This window comes from Sus scrofa, chromosome 1, assembly GCF_054392235.1.
Source record: "Sus scrofa isolate SSC_HxYL_T2T_F1_AM1 chromosome 1, Sscrofa_HxYL_maternal_Yorkshire_Landrace_v2.0, whole genome shotgun sequence".
NCBI lineage: Eukaryota > Metazoa > Chordata > Mammalia > Artiodactyla > Suidae > Sus > Sus scrofa.
This window is the reverse complement of record NC_139383.1, coordinates 174,122,827-174,143,468: the sequence shown is the minus strand read 5'-3', so window position 1 is coordinate 174,143,468 and position 20,642 is coordinate 174,122,827. Positions and strand designations below refer to the sequence as shown.

General features: G+C 44.9%; 1 protein-coding gene and 2 non-coding genes across 17 annotated transcripts in view; 1 reads left to right on the top strand and 2 right to left on the bottom strand.

The window, feature by feature from the left end:
• Positions 1–2,946: 2,946 nt before the first annotated feature.
• Positions 2,947–3,063, bottom strand: LOC146406858 (U5 spliceosomal RNA). The gene has a single exon (XR_014832698.1). It is a non-coding gene; the product is annotated as a U5 spliceosomal RNA (small nuclear RNA).
• Positions 3,064–11,301: 8,238 nt separating this feature from the next.
• On the bottom strand, positions 11,302–11,417 carry LOC146406857 (U5 spliceosomal RNA). Its single transcript, XR_014832710.1, has one exon. It is a non-coding gene; the product is annotated as a U5 spliceosomal RNA (small nuclear RNA).
• A 6,551-nt stretch (positions 11,418–17,968) lies between these two features.
• The window catches only part of PARP16 (poly(ADP-ribose) polymerase family member 16), a 62,636-nt gene continuing 59,962 nt past the window's right edge, over positions 17,969–20,642 (top strand). For 14 of the 15 annotated variants that reach the window (XR_014816710.1, XR_014816691.1, XR_014816700.1 and 11 more), the window contains exon 1: positions 17,969–18,766. Coding sequence is in view for 10 of the 15 variants with exons in the window: in XM_084978313.1 (XP_084834439.1) it covers positions 18,593–18,766 (174 nt within the window). In the remaining 5 variants the exon portion in view is untranslated. The remainder of the gene's footprint in view (positions 18,767–20,642) is intronic. The other variant, XM_084978289.1, reaches the window with a different exon arrangement.

The following is a 20,642-nucleotide window of genomic DNA, read 5'->3' as shown; positions in this document are numbered from 1 at the left end:
GTGGATGTGCGAGCTTCTGCACATGCGTGTTTGCCTGCACACGCATGTGCGTGCGTGGGCGTGCGCCGGCGTGTCGTGTCCTGTCTGGCCAGCTCATCTTGACCCTGAAGCTCAGCGTTGCCCCGCTGTGGCTTTCTTCCCGCCCAGGAAGCAGCGCCTCACTGGAATCACAGGCGGTGCTGTTTGTTTTTGTCGCACTCTTACCTCCACTCCCCTGAGCCCAGAGCCCAGAGCTTAGCATCATACAATGTCAGAGTCTGGACTCAAATGTGGAGATAATCTGACTCAGGTCCTCCCTTAACAAATGGAGAGACCAAGCCGCAGAGAGGATACTGTTAAAATGCAAAATGGAGACAGACTTGAGACATCCCTCAGCAGATAAGACCATACAGGCCCTGTAATCAAAACGGAATCTAGCTGATTTCATGACGGTAAGTGAAACTTAGGTGATTTCTTGTTAATGCCTCTGACAATCATAAAAGAAACTTTAGTCATCTTCCTAGAAATGGTGTGAGATAATCACTTTAAACCAATCCCCTGCCATCAGAAACCCCATTGTAATAACCAGTCATTGTAAACGTTAATAACTTCCTCATTTTCACTTTATAAGCTATCCTGTAACTTCATGCCCCTGAGCTGCATGGCATTCTTTGAATTTGGAAGCTCCTGTTTCCCCAACTGTTTTTATAGGCATAATAAAACCTTACTAAGTACTCTTTATTGATTTGGTGGTTTTGGTTTTGGTATTTCTGGATTTTTGACTGTACTCACACCTGGAGGAGGTCACCCAGCTAGTTAGCATGCCCTTAACCCCAGCCCAGGCTTTTGTCCACCCTACAGTCTGCTAATAATAGACCAAAGGTCCCCAGGGTGGAGAAGGTGGTTGGGGTTGGGGAGCTGCTTCAAAATTGGTCCACAGCTCTTGCTTTTCCACCACTCGCTCCTCCTCCTGTGATGGGACTCGGCCAGCGTGGGGAGAACCCTCTGGCCTCCCCATGTTGATCACAACTCTCCTTGGTGGACAGGTATGTATTTGATTAATTACAAGTAGAAAATTAGTTTCTTGGTGGCTCAGCAGATTAAGGATCTAGCATTGTCACTGCTGTGGCCCTAATTCAATCTCTAGCTCTGACCTGGGAACTTCCAAGTGCCAGGGGTGTGGCCCAAAAAAACAAGCAAACATAAAAATAGAAAATGAGGAAATTCTTACTTGACAAATGCAGTGGGCACTCTTTCAATATGTAGGGTCCTTGGGAAGAAACAGTAAATTATGTCTTTGATGAGGGCATTTGTTAATGTTTGTGGAATGAATGAAGTATGACAGGACAACAGGAGCCCTGTGAAAGATGAACTTGAGAGATTTTTGGTCTCTTCATCGAAAAAAAACAAAAAAACAAAGGGTCCCATGGTTCCTTGTGTCACTACAGGAGGTAAATTACTTTTGAGGAAGTGAGGGGGCTTCTCTATGGTGGGGAAGAGGTTCCCTCAGACAACTCAATTGTTCTGGAATAGAGGTGTAATTGGAATTCCTATGTGTTCTAAAGACTATCTTAGAGCTGCCTTTAGAAAGACAGGATGGGAAAGGGATCTTGTGGAGCTCTGAAAGGATCTTGAGCTGGCATTTTGCTGGTGTGGGGATCCCAGGAAGGGCCAGGAGTGGTGCTTCTGGGCTGTGAGGGCCCCACCCCCCAAATGGTGCTGATTTGGGCCCCTGAAGAAACAGGTGCTGTGCCAAGGACTGTCCTCTCAGCTGTGTGGCAGGCTGAGAGCAAGGAAGGGATCTCATCATGCCCTGAAAACACCAAAGCGAGACACCTTCACTGACTGGAGGTCCCCTTCTATATGATCAGGACCCCAAGATAGCTATTCTCTTGCTCTCTGCACATCCCCTGCTCCACCAGTGCCTGCCTCACCTACACCCCACTTACATGACCAACCTTCCTTCTTACTCTGTGTACTTGCCCCCCAGCCTCAGCTGCTGATTGTTCTAATTTTTAGCTCAGAACATCTCCACCAAAGTAACTTATTAAAGGTGCAGTGATGGAGTTCCCGTCGTGGCGCAGTGGTTAACGAATCCGACCAGGAACCATGAGGTTGCGGGTACGATCCCTGGCCTTGCTCAGTGGGTTAAGGATCTGGCATTGCCCTGAGCTGTGGTGTAGGTTGCAGAGGAGACTCGGATCCTGCGTTGCTGTGGCTCATGGTGTAGGCTGGTGGCTACAGCTCCGATTGGACCTCTAGCCTGGGAACCTCCATATGCTGCTGGAGTGGCCCTAGAAATGGCAAAAAGACACCCCCCCGCAAAAAAAAAAAGGTGCAGTGAGAGGGGCGTGCTCCTCTGGCGGTTTCCCTGGCAACCGATGAGCCAACCTGCTGTCAGTTCCCCCATAACTGGTAACATCCCTCTCCTTCCAGGAACAAAGACTGCTGCCCTATCATGCCTGCGACGCACAGTGTGAGATGCCCTCCAGGACCTTCTTGTGACATGTAAGTTCCCCCCAGCCAATAAGCCACTGATATTTCTGCTGCTGACTAGGAGCTTTTGGGTATTGAGACTGGGCAAGTTCAGGACTTTAAAGGCCTCTAGGAGGCTTTTTCTAAGGTGATGTGGCACGGGACAGTGGGGCTTCAGTGTTCTCAGAATTTGGAGCAAATGTAGTGTGAGTTTAGGCTCCCCTTGCTTTCATAAGAGCGGGGGAGGTCTAGTATTAAAAGTGAGAACGATATCCCCGCATTTGTAAGTTCACAAGCTGTTAAGAGTTTAAATGAGAACATACTGAGAAAAAAAGAGATTGGTAATTACGTATTGAAGAGTAGCTCCAACGAGAAGCAAGCACACTTACATCTCCTGAAGGTGAGCACCTAAACTCACAAGTACACTTACATCTTTGAAGGGGAGCATCTAACTCACAAGTAGGTGATTCTTTTTTTGAAACAGTAATTAGTAGCCTTGTCAGGGACAAGGCCTCAAAAAATTGGTTTAAGACTCAGAGTTGTTCCTCTCCACGGAAATCTTTAGTAAAAGGCGAAAGATTTATACGATCTGAAGAGAAACCAGAGTATAGGTTGTAGGTGTGTAACTCACACCTCGGGTAACAGCAACTCCTAGAACACTGACAGTGAGTAGATATTACCAAGATCCAACGCCTGAACAAAAAGTTATAGATTACTCTATAAACAAAGGGTCTAATTTCAGAAAATATAAGTGGAAGAGAATTTTCTAATTTTGCCATTTAAAACTTGTGCTGTGTGCAGTGCACTGTGGGTATGCAAATAAGGCGAGTATGCGTCCTTTTGATTGGGGAATCTTAGTATCAGACCGTGGCCCTGCGTCACCATTAGGGGGCGAAGCGGAGGATTGGCTGGCTAGGTTCTAAACGCAGGAAAGATTAGAGACCCAGATTTTATGTATTTTGTGTATTTGTACACCTGCCTTTGATGTCTGATAAAGGCTTTGCTATTAAATTGAAAAAGGAAAAAAAAAAGTAAGTGATTTACATAAAGTTTAGGACGGCGATTTCTTCCCTTCCGTGGAGTGCAGGGCATTCCAGGCTTTTAAAAGATTGACCGTTGCTTATTTCTTAAACTGTGTGGTGGACCCATGGGTGTTTTGTCTGTTTGTTTTGTACCTTGCACATCCAGCAGTACACTCTAGAATATTCTCCGTTTGGGAAAACGTCAGCTGCAGTGTCTTGTTTAAATTTGGAACTTGCACACTTGGTTTCAGGTTTCCTGCCTCACCTGATACTACTTTTGGAAATGAAATCTTGTATTCCGGTTTCAGACCTGGAGTCTCACCTTATGTTTGTTTTTTTATTTTTATTTTTTGTGGTTATCCCTGCGCATATTGGAAATTCCCAGGCCAGGGATTGACTCTGAGCCACAACTGTGACCTATATCAAGTCTTTAATTCACTGTGCTACAGTGGGAACTCCTCATCCAACTTTTTTTTTTGTCTTCTCTTAGGGCCGCACCTGCGACATATGGAAGTTCCCAGGCAAGGGGTTGAATTGGAGCTACAGCTGCTGGCCCACGCCACAGCCACAGCCACGTGGGATCTGAGCCACTTTTGACCTACACCACAGCTCACGCACTGCCAGATCCTTAACCCACTGAGCAATGCCAGGGATCAAATCCCCATCCTCATGGATACTAGTCGGGTTTGTTACTGCTGAACCACAATGGGAACTCCCTAAAATTTTTTTTAAAAGGTTATTGAATTATAGTTGATTTACAATGTTGTGATAATTTCTGCTGTACAGCAAAGTGACCCAGTCATACATATATACACATCCATTCTCTCTCAGATTCTCTTCCCACATAGATTACCACAGAATATTGGGTAGAGTCCTTTGTGCTATACAGCAGGTCCCCTTTGGCCAGTTATTCCATATATGCCAATCCCAAAGCCCCAGTCTACTTTTTAAAATGAGCTGTTCTCTCCTCTACAGCGTGTGAGCTCTGACCATCTACACATATCTCTTAACGATTGTGGTAACTGAACCACCTTGGGAAAGGAAACTGCATCTTTTTGTTTCTTTCTCGTGGCTTATGTAAATATATTCCTCTTACCAACTTTGACACCTTCTCTGGCACGTTTGCTTTTCGTTTTGCTGGTTCTTTTGCTAAGTCGATCATATATTTGATTTAAGTTTGTGTAGTACACTTTAAAAACAGCTTTTTTAAAAATATATAATCCACTTAGCATACAATTCACCCATTTAAAGTATGATTCAGTGGTTTTTAGCATATTTACAGAATTGTGTGTCATCACCACAACCTAGTTTTAGAATGTTTTCATCACCCCCAGAAGAAACTCTGCACCCATTAGCAGTTTTCTCCATCTCCCGCATCCCCCAGGCTCTAACCTACTTTCTGTCTCTAAAGCACCTTCTTTGGACATTTCTTATAAATGGAAGCATACAACATGTAGCTTTTTGTAACTGGCTTCCTTCACTTAGCATAATCTTTTCAAGAATCATTCACACATTTTTTTTTTTTGTCTTTTTGCCTTTTCTAGGGCTCCTCCCTCGGCATATGGAGGTTCCCAGGCTAGGGGTCTAATTGGAGCTGTAGCTGCCGGCCTATGCCAGAACCACGGCAATGCCAGATCCAAGCGACCTACACCACAGTTCATGGCAACACTGGGTCCTCAACCCACTGAGCAAGGCCAGGGATTGAACCTGCAACCTCATGGTTCCCAGTCGGATTCCTTAACCACTGAGCCACGACGGGAACTGCTGTTTTAATACTTTTGCATTCTTGCTGTATTTCACAATGTCCTTGGAAGTTAAAAGACCCCAGGAGATGCAAAGTTCCCACCCTGTGCTGATAGCTGCAGCTCACAGGGCTTGGCCAGGGGCTCAGTCACTGAGACGACAGGAAAGGAGCAGCTCTCTGAACATCTTGAGGAGTGTTTCTCTGCTCCTAGGTTGGAGGGGACCTTTGGTCAGCTTCATTCTGGAAGGGTCTTGGGCAGCTTTCACTGGTTAGAGAAACACAAGGAAGGTTAACTTTTGTTTTTAGCCATTCCGGGCTGCATAGAGTCATGGAGCTTCCAGGACTTCTGAATCCAGAGCATGGACCCATCTCTGAATGTAAACCTGGAGCTTTCAAGGCCAGTGCGGGTTCATTGTTTATAGTATGTCCAGCACTTCCATTTCTGCCAATGATTCAGTCTAATATATAATAGAAGACATGCCCCAAAATATAAAACATGAAAACCTTTATTGGAATTTTTTGATTGAAATTGTGATTTGGAGTTCCCATAGTGGCACAGTGGTTAACGAATCCGACTGGGAACCATGAGGTTGCACGTTTGATCCGGGGCCTCCCTCAGTGGGTTGAGGATCCTGTGTTGCCGTGAGCTGTGGTGTAGGTCACAGACGTGGCTTGGATCCTGCGTTGCTGTGCCTCTGGTATAGGCCGGTGGCAACAGCTCCAATTAGACCCCTAGCCTGGGAACCTCCATATGCTGCAGGAGCAGCCCTAAAAAAGGCAAAAAGACCAAAAAAAAAAAAAAAAAAAAAAAGGAAAAAAAATTGTGATTTGTTTTTCTTCCTGACTCTAAAAGAAACATTTAGAACACTCTGTTCTATGTTCTTTGCTCCAGGTTTTTGGTTGCTCTTCCTCATTAGGTTTGGCAAATGTTAAAATCTATCTTTCTACCTACCAATCTAGAGATATAATAAATGGGTATTTTAGTTATTAAATACTTTTTCTGCATTTGTAGGATTATTATTGAATGGTTTTGCTCTTCCGGTGGGGATCTACCTTAAATCAGACGTGCCTGTTCTAGTGGATTGTTCTCTGGTTCCTAGTTGTTAGAGCTGGATCCCAGAGGGCACAGCTACAAGTGGCAGGTGCGAGCGTTGAAGCGCTTAATCCTTTCAAATTCTGCAGTGGAGAAGGACGCTCCAGTGAAAGGTGAACCAGGGCCTCTAAGTCTCAGCTTTTGTCCCTGGCTTATTTCTGCTGCAGCCTCTGTTGGACACAGGGGGCGCTGTTTCCATGTGGTGGCCAATTTGGCCAGAGTGCCCACCTCTTAAGGTCAGAGATTGCAGTGTTTTGTTCTCATACTTCAATGAAAGAATTTTGAAAATATCTGTTCCTCTTGCACATTTTAAAGATCATATGTACAGCTTTCATAACATCACTTACCATACAATACATTTAAATAGATGCAAAGGTAAATACTGTGGATTGTAAATACTGACACTAAATTTTTATATTACTTTAAATTGTAACCAATGGAAGGTGAATACCCAAGAAATTTGATAATTTCATCATAATTTTTAAAAAGTTTTTACATAATTCCTTTTGCTTCTTGGACTTGTTTTTCCACTTCCATTTCCCCAAGATTTAATACAAATGTATTTTTTATACCCGAAAGTATTTTATTGATCACCTGATCATATTTTTCTATGGTAAAATAAATACATTAATGAATTTTTAAATTTTTTCCCATCCTTTGAACTTAAAACTTTATGCACTAATGTTTTTCTTCTGGATTGACTAAATTACATTTATTAGTACATGCTTGATCAAAATAAATATATTAACAAATACAACATAAATATATAACAAATTTTGATAATCATTAAACATAAAAGTGTCTTTTTTTTTTTTTTTTTTTTTTTTTTTGCTTCCCTGAGGATCCTGTTATGCCACAGTGGGAACTCTGAAAGTATGCATGGAAATGCATCTCTCTCTCTCTTTTTTTATCTTTTTTCTTTTTAGGGCCTCTCTCGAGGCACATGGAGGTTCCCAGGCTAGGGGTTGAATTGGAGCTGCAGCTGCTGGCCTACGCCACAGCCACAGCAACACCAGATCTGAGCTGCTTCTGTGACCTACGCTGCAGCTCACAGTAACACCAGATCCTTAACCCACTCAGAGGGGCCAGGGATGGAACCTGCATCTGTGGTTCTTAAGAACCTAGGAATCCTAGGCGGATTCTTAATGCACTGAGCCACGATGGGAACTCCGGAACTGTATCTCTTAATTATGTGGATCTGTATTACTTATTGCTTGAGAAGACAGGGTTTAGTTTCAGTGGTTTGTTTCTTTTCTTCTCATTTTTATAGCTGTAACCTAAGAAACTTTTTCCCATAAATCAGTAGATGGAAGGGGTATCAACGGTGTCACTCACTATAGTTACTGAACCGAACTTGGGTCTGCTCACCTGCATCCAGTGAAGCCAATCCACTGATACTGGGTTATGGTGAAGGAAACTGCAGCACTTATTGCAGGGCGCCAAGTGAGGAGTCCCAGAAGTTCAGGCTCAAAAGGCCTGATGGCTTTCAGGGAACGGTTTCTAAAGGCGGGGTGAGGGACTGTGTTTGTGGGGTGTATGATCAGCGCCTAGACCTTCTGATTGGTTGGTGGTGAAGTAACTTGAAATCAACATTAGCAACCATCTGGTTCCAATTAATCTGGGGTCTACCTACTTGTGGGCAACATGTGGTTCACTTTTTCCACCTGGTAGGAGTTTCAGTCTCAGCAAAACAGCTCAAAGAATACAGCTCAGAATATTATCTATAGGCCTTGAGGAGGAACTAAAGGTCCTCCCCACCCCCACCCCCCGACTTTTTAGGGCCGCACATGCAGCATGTGGATGTTTTCTATGCCAGGGGTTGAATCAGAGCTGTAGCTGCTAGCCTACACCATAGGGCAACACTGGATTCTTAACCCACTGAGATCAAACCTGAATCCTTGTGGATACTAGATGGATTCGTTACCCCTGAGCCATAACGGGAACTCCTTCAACTAAAGGGCCTTGAATTTGTTTAATAGCTAAACTGTTTTTCTTTTGTCTTCCTTGACTGTTTTCCATTGTTTCTTCATTTGCCTCACTTCTCTGATTAAGTGAAATTCTTTTTTAAATTTAATTTTTTTTTTCTATTTCTTTTTAGGGCTGTACCCTTGGCATATGGAAGTTCCCAGGTTAGGGGTTGAATTGGAGCTACAGCTGTTGGTCTACACCACAGCCATAGCAATGTGGGATTGGAGCCACATCTGTGACCTACACCACAGCTCACCTAAGAAACTTAGCAAAGCCGGATCCCCGACACACTGAGTGAGGCCAGGGATCAAACCTGTATCCTCCTGGATACTAGTCAGATACATTTACACTACGCCACAATGGGAACTCCTTAAAATTTAATTTTATTGGAGTATAGTTGAGTTGATTTACAATGTTGTATTAATTTTAGGTATATAGCAAATTGATTCAGTCACACATATAAATTTATCCACTCTTTTTCCCCACATATATAGGTTACTACAAACTACTGAGTTTGTTTTGTTTTGTTTTTTAGGGCTGCATGCACAGGATATGGAGGTTCCCAGGCTAGGGGTCGAATCGGGAATCAGAACTATAGCTACCAGCCTACACCACAGCCACAGCAAGACAGGATCTGGGCTGCATCTGCGACCTACACCACAGCTCATGGCAACGCTGGATCGATTAACTGAGACCAGGGATCAAATTCTCATACTCATGGTTGCTAGTCAGGATTGTTAATCACTGAGGCATGACAGGAACTCTTGAGTAGTTTTTCTCATGGTATATGGTAGGTTCTTGTTAATCATCTATTTTCTCTGACTAAGGTTATTCTTTGGAACTCAGGAAAGGCACAGGAGGCTAAAGTTTTTCTACAAACAAGAGGCGTGCAGAGGATATTGATTGCAGTTGTGTGTCTTTTCCTGGAAAGGCCCCCTAGGGTCCTTCTTGGTTACACTACCATGTAATGAATTATCAGGTGATAACTGGACCATGACCTCCTTAAATTCTGTTGAAAGAAAAGTTTTGGAATCCTTTTAATTTACAAAGGAATTTATTGTCCAGACTCATTCTCTTCCTCAAAATTGTTGCAAATATTTAAAATTGACATTTTTGGGGAGCCCTGAATATTTTTACATCCTCCAGCATTGCACCTGGGTAAGCTCTGGGGTGGATAAGAGAGGGAATTCTTTATTTTGTGAAGCAGGAAAAAGGCAGTCAGCAAAAGGGAGGCAGGAAAGGAGTCTTCCATTTATCTCCGAAAGTCAAACACTCACCCTGGCCTCTCACTAACCTCTCCTTCATTCCCTGGGACCAGCCTAGCCTCTCTGTGGAAGTGAGATGGGTTGGTGGTTCCTGCCTTGGCATGCAAATGATAGGAAGTTCTTGGTCTACGGTAGCAATGATGGCAATGATTGTGTTCTGTGCTGTCCAGAATGGCAGCCACAGAGTTCCTGTTGTGGCTCAGCAGGTTAAGAACCTGACATAGTGTCTGTGAGGAGGTGGGTTTGATTCCTGGCCCCACTCATTGAGTTAAGTATCCAGCGTTGCCGTGAGTTGCGGTGTAGATCACAGATGTGGCTCAGATATGGTGTTGCTGTGGCTATGGCTGTGACTGCACAGCTGCAGGGCCGATTCCACTCCTAGCCTGGGAACTTCCATATGCCACAGGTGCAGCCATAAAGAAAAAAAAGAGACAGCCACTACTCATGTGTGACTGTTGGCATACCTGAAATTTGAGTGGTGCCTCTGAGGAATGGAAGTTTTTCGCTTTATTTATTTTGATTAATTAAATGAAAGTAGTCAACGTGACTAGAGTTTGGCTACATTTGGACAGTGCAGAGCTAGGAATTTAGCAATGTCCTGGTCTTGGTTTTTCACTTGACCAAGGGACTGGACTGTTAGATTTTTCTTTCATGGAGAGAAGAAATAGGAATCTAGTCCTTCTCCGCTGCAGCTAGATCAGAGCATCCCTAATCCCTATTCCTCACCCCAACGACCTCCCCCTGCTCCACACTCCTGCACAGACGACCCCCCAAAGCAAATCTTGAGACATCTGAAAGTAAAATCTTACAGCAGTGTTAAGTCTTCTTGGGGCTGAAAGGCAGGCAGCATGGATAGTAATCCCAGATCCACTCCTCCGACTTTGTGACCTGCACCAGTCTGAGCATCCATTTCCACTGGGCTTAAATGAATCCTTTCATCCTGGCTATGATCCTTGGAGGGAGACAGTGGACAGGAGTTACTGTCCAAGGAGAGACAAGCAAACTGAGTCTGCAGGTTAGGACATCGGCACTCCAGGGTGCTCTGGGTCTGGGAATTGTCTGGAGAGCACATAGTGTGGCTTCCCGAATGGCGTGGTTGTGAGGATGAAACTCAGAGGTGAAGGTGGCTGCGATGGTTAATTTTATATGTCAACTTCACGGGCTAAGGGATGCCCAGATAGCTGGTAATACATCATTTCTGGGGGTGCCTGTGAGGGTGTTTCAGGAAGAGATGAGCGCTTGAATCCGTAGAGAGTGGAGATCACCATTGCCAGTACAGTGAGCACCAGCAATCCCTGGAGGCCCCAGTAGAACAAAATCAAGGAAGAAGGGCAAATGTGCTCTGCTTGAGCCAGGGCACTCCTGGTTCTACAGCCTTGTGCCTTATGAAATCTCTTTCTGCATAATAGCCCATTGGTTCTGTTTTCCTGAAGAGCCCTGACACAGTGGCCCTCTATTTATATTCTCTGAGGAAGAAAGGGAGAAAAAAAGGCAAAGTGAGAGAGAATAAGCATATTGCTTATTCAGAACCCTTTAGATGCAGAAAAGGTATAAATTTCTTAAAAAAAACAAAACACCAAATACTTTATGAGTCATACTAAAGAAAGTTGTACCCTACAGCAGAGAACTACAAACAGAAGGCAAGTAGGTGCTAGAGTACACCTGAGAAAAACAGTGTAAACTAAAAAGCTCCTTAGCTTTGTAGAAACCACAGTCAGCTGCAAATAATATTACTTTTCTTTTAACAACATAAGTAGCCCTGCAGAAGCAAGGCCTCAAAAAATTGGTTTAAGACTCAGAACTGTTCCTCTCCACGGAAATCTTTAGTAAAAGGCGAAAGATTTATACGATATGAAGAGAAACCAGAGTATACCAGCTGACTTGCCTAACTCATTTTTCTAGTAACCTTAACTCCTAGTGTACTGATGGTGACTATTTATCCCAAAAGTTCCTGCCTGAAGAAAGTTATTTAAGGAATTCTGAAAATTAATATTCTCATACTTAAAAAAGTTGAGTAATAAAGAAATTTTTGTTAACTTGAAAACATTCATACTATTTGCAGTGTATTATGGGTATGCAAATGAGACTTGAATACTCTTCCTTTATACTCCGGAAATACTTAGTATTCAAACAGTGCTCTGGGGCCACCTTTAGCGGGCCAAGCAGTGGCTTAGCTGCCTGGCATCTAAACTGGGTCCTAGTCTATTGAGACAATCTGATTTTTATCTCTTTGTACACTGGGAATTTGGCTATTCTTTCAAATAAAATAATTTTCTGATTGTTGGGGTGGGGGGAGTCATGAGAATAGCAAGTAATGGTTAATATAAAATCCAGGATAGTGATTACCTGCAGTGGGAAGTGAGGGGTATGACTAGGGAAAGGCCCACAGAGGGTTTTAAAGGTGTTGGCAAAATATCTTTTTTCTTAAACTGGGAGAGAGGCATCAAGGATTCAGTTTATTACTTTAAATCTTTAAATTTATATATCATATAACATTGTCCATCATATTCATGAACATTGTAAATCTTCCCCGTCATTGAGGTCTACTTTTATCTCTTTCCATATGGTTTTATAATTTCACCATAAAAAAAATTTTTTTTTTTGGTTAGATTTCCTTTACATGATATTTTGTTTTTATGGCTATTACAGATTTCTTAAATCATGATTTCTGCTTGCTTATTGCTAATATATAGTAACGTAGTTGAGTTTTAGTTATTGCTCTTGTGTTCAGTAATCTTAAACTCTGGTTCTAATAGGTTATAGATTCTGCTGGATGTTGTAGGTAAATAAGCACATCATCTGAAAATCACAACTTTGTTTTTTCCTTCTAAGTCATACTCTTCACTATTTCTTTTTCTTGTTTTACTTAACTGGTTGGGAACTCAGCAATGTTGAACTCTGATAGAGATGACAGTGGGTACCTTTCTTATTCTGGTCGAAGCTTTTATGGACCACCATTAAGTGCAAAGTGACTCAGTCATACATTTATATACTTTCTTTTTTTCCACATTATTCTCCATCGTGTTCCATCACTAGTCATTAGGTATAGCTCCCTGTGCTATACAGCAGTATCTCATTGCTTATTCATTCCAAATGCAGTAATTTGCATATTCTAACCCCAGACTCCCAGTGCACCCCACTCCCCATCCCTTCCTCAATGGCAATCACAAGTCTGTTCTCCATGTCCATGAATTTGTTTATTTTCTGTAGATAGATTCATTTGTGTCATATATTAGATTCCAGATATAAGTGATATCATATGGTATTTGTCTTTCTCTTTTTGACTTAACTCCACTTAGTATGAGAGTCTCTAGTTCCATCCATATTGCTACAAATGGCATTATTTTCTTCCTTTTTTTATGGCTGAGAGGTATTATGTTGTGTATATGTACCAGATCTTCTTAATCCATTCATCTGTCAATGGATTCATAAAATTCTTAATTTTATTTGTTTATTCTTAGGGCTGCACCCGCAGCATATGGAAGTTCCCCAGCCAGGGTTGAATCAGAGAAGCAGCCACTGGCGTATGCCACAGCCCCAGCAGTGCGGGATCTGAGCCGTGTCCAAGACCTATACCGTAGCTCACGGCAATGCTGGATCCTTAACCCACTGAGTGAGGACAGGAATTGAACCCACATCCTTATGGATACTAGTCAGGTTCGTTTCCTCTGTACCACAAAGAGAACTCCATGAAATTCTTAATTTTTGAACAAGGGTCTTGCATCTTCATTTTGTACTGAGCTTCAGCAAGTATCTGATAGAAATTGTTTTGATTGAGCTCGTTACATTCTACTTCTAGCACACTGCATTTTTTTCCTTGCCTTGTAGGTAGATATTGGGATAACCATAAGTTTTCCCAGAAAATTAGATTCAGGAGTTGCCGTTGTGCCCGAGTGGATTAAGAACGCAACATAGTAAGGATACAGGTTGGAACCCTGGCCTCGATTAGTGGGTTAAGGATCTGGCATTGCTCCAGGCTATGACATAGTTCTAAGATGCAGCTGAGATCCAGTGTTGCTGTGGCTGTGGCAAGCACTTCAGCTGCCACTCTGGTTTGACCCCTAGCCTTGGAACTTCTGTATGCTGCAGGTGCAGCTGTAAAAAGAAAAGGGGAAAAAAGAAAAAAGAAAATTGGATTCATAGATTTTCTATCATAATTTATTTCTGCATTTATATCCTAAACTCAATTTAGCAATAATATTTATTTATTTATTTATTTATTTATTTATGTATTGCTTTTTAGGGCTGCACTGGAGGCATATGGAGGTTTCCAGGCCAGGGGTTAAATTGGAGCTATAGCTGCGCAAGCCTATGCCACAGCCACGCAGGATCCAAGCCACATCTGCGATCTACACCACAGCTCACGGCAAGCTGGATCCTTAACCCATTGAGCGAGGCCGGGGATCAAACCCGCACGGTTTCCAGATGGATTTGTTTCTGTTTCTGCTATACCACAATGGGCACAGCAAGAATGTATTTTTAAATAGACTTTATTTTTTTAAGAAATGTTTTAAATTTACAGAAAAATTATGAAGATAATTCAGAGAGTTCCTGTATACCCCACACTCAGATACTCTAATCATTAACATGTTATTATTAATATGGTACATTTGTTATAATTAATGAATCAATAGTCCATAGTTTATTCAGATTTCTTAGTTTTTATCTAATGTCCTTTATCTGTTCAAGGATCTTACCCAGGATACTGCACTGTATTTGGTTGTCATATCTCCTTAGGTTCCTCTGGGCTGTGAGTTTTTCAGACTTGGCTTATTTTGACATTGACAGCTTGAGGCATACTGATATTTTACAGAATGCCCCTCTATTGGAATTTGTCTGTTTTTCTCGTAATTGACTGGGTAATATGTTTTTGAGAGGAAGACCACATAGGTGTACTGCTATTTGCATCATCTTATTTCAGAGGTACATACATCAGCATGGTTTATCACTGCTGATATGACTTAATCACCTCCAGATACAGGAGAAGGGGATGGAGGGTGACTCATTCACGAGTGGCCAATGATTTAATCAACCATGCCTGAGTCATGAAGTCCCCATAAAAGCCCAAAAAAGGATGGGGTTCAGAGAGCCTTGGGGTTGGTGAACACATGGTAATGCAGGGAGAATGGTGTACCCAGAAAGAGTACAGGAGCTCTGTGCCCTTTGCCACTCACTAGCGCTATCATCTCTTTCATCTGGCCGCACCTAAGCTGCAGCTGCCGCGATGCAGGCTCCTTAACCCACTGTGCTGGCTGGAGATTGAACCTGCGTCCCAGAGCTCCCAAGACGCTACCAATCCCATTGTACCACAGCGGGAACTCCGTTACGTTCTCTGTATGTGGGCTGTGGATAACATCTCAATGAAGCTGCTTTTAAAAAATTAAAAAAGGAACCAACCACAGTGACAATGGAACTCTAGAACCCAGCTTGCTCTCTAGAGCTCCCAGACCATGAAAGTTTTATCATTGAAGACCTTACCATACCCCCTGAAATGAGGGTGTTATCATTATGATTTTCATTTCATATGTGAGAAAACATACTACTAGAGCAAATTTCATGTATTCATTCAACAAAAGATCCATAAGGTCAAGGGGGTGGCCTTGTCTAAAGGCCTGAGGTGAAAAAGAGGTAGAACGAGGAGGGTTGGTTCCCAGGTCACCTGCCCCCGCTGCTGCAGTCTCTGCCTTTTGGGTCTGAGTTGCAGCAGCCACCTCAGTGTTCCTGGGTCCCATGAGGCCCCCAGGACTGTGGGAGCACTAGGGATCTTGTCTGTGGCCATAAGTTTCTCAGATAGTCTTTTGGTGCCTCTGGACTGGTCCACGCCTTACAGCAACCAGAGGTTTGATGTGGACTCTGGGAGAAGTAAGTACTCTTTGCCTGGCCTGGGAAGCTCTGAAGTGGCTGGGGGTCTAGTCTTATTCTTGTCAACTTAAAAAAAAAAAAAAATGCATGGGAGTTCCCGTCGTGGCACAGCAGAAACAAATCCGACTAGGAACCATGAGGTTGCGGGTTTGCTCTCCGGCCTCAATCTGTGGGTTAAGAATCCGGCATTGTGGTGAGCTGTGGTGTGGGTCACAGAAGCGGCTTGGATCGCGAGTTGCTGTGGCTGTGGTGTAGGGCAGCAGCTACAGCTCCAATCAGACCCCTAGCCTGGGAACCTCCATATGCTGTGGGTGAGGCCCTAGAAAAACAAAAAGACAACAAAACAAGACATAAAACACAGCCTGAAAGTTGAGAGTCAGGTTTTACTTGGGGCAAAACTAAGACCTAAACCAAGGAGAGAGCATCTCAGGTAGCCCTGAGAAACCACTTCGAGGAGGTGATGGGGGAAGCTAGGATATATGAGTTTTTGCAACAAAGGGGAGGTACTAGGAACAAAAGATGTACAGAAAACCAGTTTCTGTGGGCTTACTGGAATCACTCCTTTGCTGTGCACCTCAGCTACAGATCAGTATTCTTTCTTTCCTGAATTCCCTCAGGACTCACCAGCCCACCCTTCCAAGTGACTTCATTCATAAGTGACCATGACAACTTTTGTCCATTTAACTACAGCCCAGGAGGCCGTATTTCAGATAGCTCTCAAATAGCCCCAAAGAGGAAAGGGGAATATCAAGATATATGTGAGGAAGGGGAAGGTGCGTGCAGCCGTGCACACATGTTACCAAGTTTGCTGCTGGTCTCATGAAAGTTACTACTAGTCACGAGGAGCAGACATCACCATGAAGGGTTTTAGTGTCTTTCTAGATATGAGGAGATGCAAGAAGTGGGCTCATAAAATCTCCTAAAATATCTGAAGACCTGCTCTTCCAGTTTTCCCAGAGCTCAGAGTGCCTCACTCCTGGTCTCCACCCTGAGCTCCACCAGGGGTGTGTGTGTGTGTATTAGGACCCCAAAAAAGGCTCTTGGCAAGTTGTGTTTGAGAGGTCAGAGACTTGAGCAGTGCAGAGAATTCTAGAGGCTGAAAAGCAGAGGAAAGGTCATTTGGCTTTCAGGATCCCAGATTCACGCAGTTCAGCTGGGGGACCTTGGGAATTACAGCAGCACTCTTGAGAATCACTTGCCTTGAGTGTTAGATAGCTCCCTCTGTTGCCAAAACTCAGGCCTCAGTCCACTGGAGCTGAATAGAAACATGAGAAAGGAGAAAGAAATAGCTTTATTGGGAGTTCCCGTCGTGGCGCAGTGGTTAACGAATCCGACTAGGAGCCATGAAGTTGCGGGTTTGACCCCTGCCCTTGCTCAGTGGGTTAAGGATCCGGCTATTGCCATGAGCTGTGGTGTAGGTCGCAGACGTGGCTCAGATCCCGCGTTGCCGTGGCTCTGGCAGCTACAGCTCAGATTCGACCCCTAGCCTGGGAACCTCCATATGCTGCGGGAGCGGCCCAAGAAATGGCAAAAAGACAAAAAAAAAAAAAAAAGAAAGAAATAGCTTTATTGCTTTGCTGGGCAAAGGAGGCCACAGCAGGCTAATGCCCTAAAGGCTGTGCCCTCCTTTGGGGGAGAACAGGAAGTGGGCTTATAGTTTGGGAGTAGAAGGTAGGGCCACAGGTAAGGCTCAGGGTAGATGCAAGCTTGTATTCTTCAAATCTAGTGGCCCCAGGACTGGTGATCCTCCTCTCTAATTTTCATTTGTTGGGTGTTTTTGTTTTTTCTTTGGTCTTTTAGGGCCACACTAGCGGCATGTGGACGTTCCCAGGCTTAAATCACAGCTGCAGCAAACCATGTCTGTGGCCTACATCGCAGCTCACAGCAACACCAGATCCTTAACCCACTCACTGAGTGAGGCCGGGAATCAAACCTGTGTCCTCTTGGATACTGGTCGGGTTTGTGACCATTGGGCTACTGTGGGAACACCCTTATTGGGGGTTTTAGTTCTGCAAAAGAACTCAAAGATATTGTAATGGATATTCCTTCAAGAGAAACCTGGACACTGCCCCAAGGCTGCACTAGTTGACTGTTCTTACCTGTCTCTGCATCCCCTCACTTCCCTGATTAGCTACTGTTTGAACCTGCCCTTTAGAACTCAGGGAAAGTCATGGAAGCTGAAGCTTATTTATGGAAACCAAAAAATGGGGGACACAGAAAAGTTTGTGTGGAGGAGCCCACACGGCCCTGCTCAGTTTCTCTTGTACAGCGGTTTTTCAGAGAATCGATTCAAGTCCTAGGCAGTAGGTGGTAGCAATTCCCCAGAGAAGACCAGCAGGCTCAGCCTTGAGCTGAGACAAGGGCAAGGGAAAGAATGCCTGGCTTAGCTTTTACTCCAACCTTCCCTGAGGGTGTTCCCAAGCAGGCGAGGGCACCTCCGAGGGGGCGCACACCTCGCGCCTAGGGCTCTCCTGCGGAGGGACAGCAGACAAACTGCGCGGAGGAGGTGGCGGAGGCGGGCTCGGGAGGGGGCGGGCCCTCCCTGGGCTGGGCGGAGCTCGAGGGCGCCGGTGGCGCCAGGCAGAGGGGAGGGCCAGGCAGGTAGGCCTGGGCACGTGTTGGGGCGAGGGAGTCCCACGGGCAGGCGACACGCTGCGAGCCGCCGCGCACCGCTGGCAGAACGCAGGCAGCGCCGAGGTCAGCCTGGAGAGCGCCGGGACTTAGGCGGCGACCGTCGTAGGCGGGGCAGGAGGGTCAGCGCGGCGCCGGCCTCTCAGCCTGGCCCCGCACGGGGAGGGGGCTCGCGGTCCCCGCAGGGGCTGCTCCCCGCGCCACGTCCCTTCAGAAGGCAGGTGTCAGTACGTTATCGTCTCATCCCATGTCATAGCCCCTCCCCCAGGCCTGGGATTTCCCGGCTGCCCGGCCCCATTATCCCCAGGCCCAACCCCCGCGCCGACCCGCGGTCCCTGCCGGTTCTTCTTCTCAACTGGCCGGTCCGCCGCAGGAGACTCTGGTCAGGACGTTCTCACCCGCGTCACTTCATCCCTCTGCCTGGCTCACCCCAAGTCCGTGAACCCCGGGCCGGGTCCAGCCCATTGTCCACGGGCCCAGCTCCGCGCTGACCGCAGGCTCGGCCCTAGCCCCCACCCGGCGTGTCTCTCCCGGCAACGCGCGGCGACCCGAGATGCAACCCGCAGGCTGGGCGGCGGTCAGGGAGGCGGCGGGCCGCGACGTGCTGGCCGCTGACCTCCGCTGCAGCTTCTTCGCCTCGGCCCTGCAGAGCTACAAGCGCGACTCGGTTCTGCGGCCTTTCCCTGCGTCCTACGCCCGCCACGACTGCAAGGACTTTGAGGCCCTGGTAAGTGTGCTTTTTCCCGGCGCTGACCCGGGCGTCCCAGACCACGTTGCCCTTGGAATCCGTGTTAGTGAAGGTGCCAGCCCCAGACTTTCCTTGGGGAAAGGTTTCTAGGCGTTAAGAACACTTCTAAAGCACCAGGTGGCTGCTTCCTCTTGTTAATACAAGTGACTCCCCGGGTGAAGTGAGGAAATCAGCAATTGCATAGGCTTCCCCAAAATTTCCTAGTGTGGTCAGTAATGGGGAGTTGATTTGCGTCAGCTGATTCTGCTCAACCGGAAGTTAGTTATCCCTTTGCAAGTTATGAGACACCAGAAGTCACCAACGCCACCCAGACCTCCATCTTCAGATGAGGTAATATATGCGCAGTACTTTTGTAGATTATAACATGTACAGTATACATGTGAGCTGTTATTTCCTTGATGATTCACGAAGCACTCAATTTCTTGCAGAGTTCACCTCAGGGTCAGCATTCCAGGTATCAGTTATTTTTATAATCTAAATGTTTGGAATTATCGAGAAGAATATAACTTAACCAAATTGATTGATCAAAACCTACAATTATTAAAGACATTGAAGTAGTAGTCAAAGATTTTCCCTTAGAACTCCAGGACTACCTGGTTTCATTGGTGGGTTCTATCAGTCACTGAGGGAATAAGTAATCCAGTTTTATAGAAATTCTTCCAGAGTATTGAAAATTGGCTAGTGTAATCTTGAAATTTAATGAGATAATATCCTTTCCTGTATTATCCTTAAGAAGGATAATATCCTTAGAAAGGATAATACAGGAAAAGAGAACTGTTGGCCAATATGACTCAAGAGTATAAATATAGAAATCCTCTGTAAAATATTAGGATCCTGAAACCAGCAATATATAAAAAGAATAACTCCTTATTAATAAATTGAGTTTAATCACAGAAATGAAAAATTCGTTCAGCCTTAGAAAATCTCACTTTTTTTTTTTTTTTTTTCCAGCCATGCCCACAGCATGTAGAATTTCTCAGGCCAGGGATCAATCCCATTGCCACAGTAGTGACTGAGCTGCTACAGTGAAAATGACAGATCCTTAATCTGCTGCACCACAAGGGAATTCCCTAGAAAATCTCTCTTTCTCTCTCTCTTTTTTTTTTTTTTTTAAGGGGCTGTACTCACAGCATATGGAGGTTCCCAGGCTAGGGATCAACTTGGAGCTATAGCTGCTGGCCACAGCCACAGCCATGCCAGATCTGAGCCTCATCTGTGACCTACACCACAACTCATGGCAACACCGTATTCTTAACCTACTGAGCGAGGCCAGGGATTGAAGCTGCAACCTCATGGTTACTAGTCAGATTCATTTCTGCTGTGCCACAATGGGAACTCCTCCCTAGAAAATCTCAATGTTATGAACCACACTAACAGAATTTGATCATGTTTAGAATCGACAGATGTTTAAAATTATCTCTGATGAGGTGGTCAGTGTTGGGTAACCCTCTTTGCTATCACTCCCAGGAGGTCAAGGGAAAAAGCCCAGCCTCCTGGCCTCTACCTAGTCCATTGCAGCTTAGGCAAGGGATGTGTTGAAGGCACCTCAGGCCTTGACTGCAGTGCACAAATGTTTCAGGGTACAGGGAGTATAAGGCAAGCAGACTGACTTCTTCCATGGTTTGTTCTGTAAATTCAGATATTCAGTTTTGTGAGTTTGTGATATCGGAGTATTGGGGATGAAACTTTTTTTCGGTTTTGTCAGTGGACATTTATGGAGCCTCTGCTGTGGGCCAGGTGCTAAGAATACAGAATTAAAGACGCAGGGGGAGGTTAGCAGTCTGCTCAGCTATACTATAGGGTGAGCCCTACAACGTGGAAGCCTAGAGCAGGACCCTGGGCGTTGGCAGTGAGT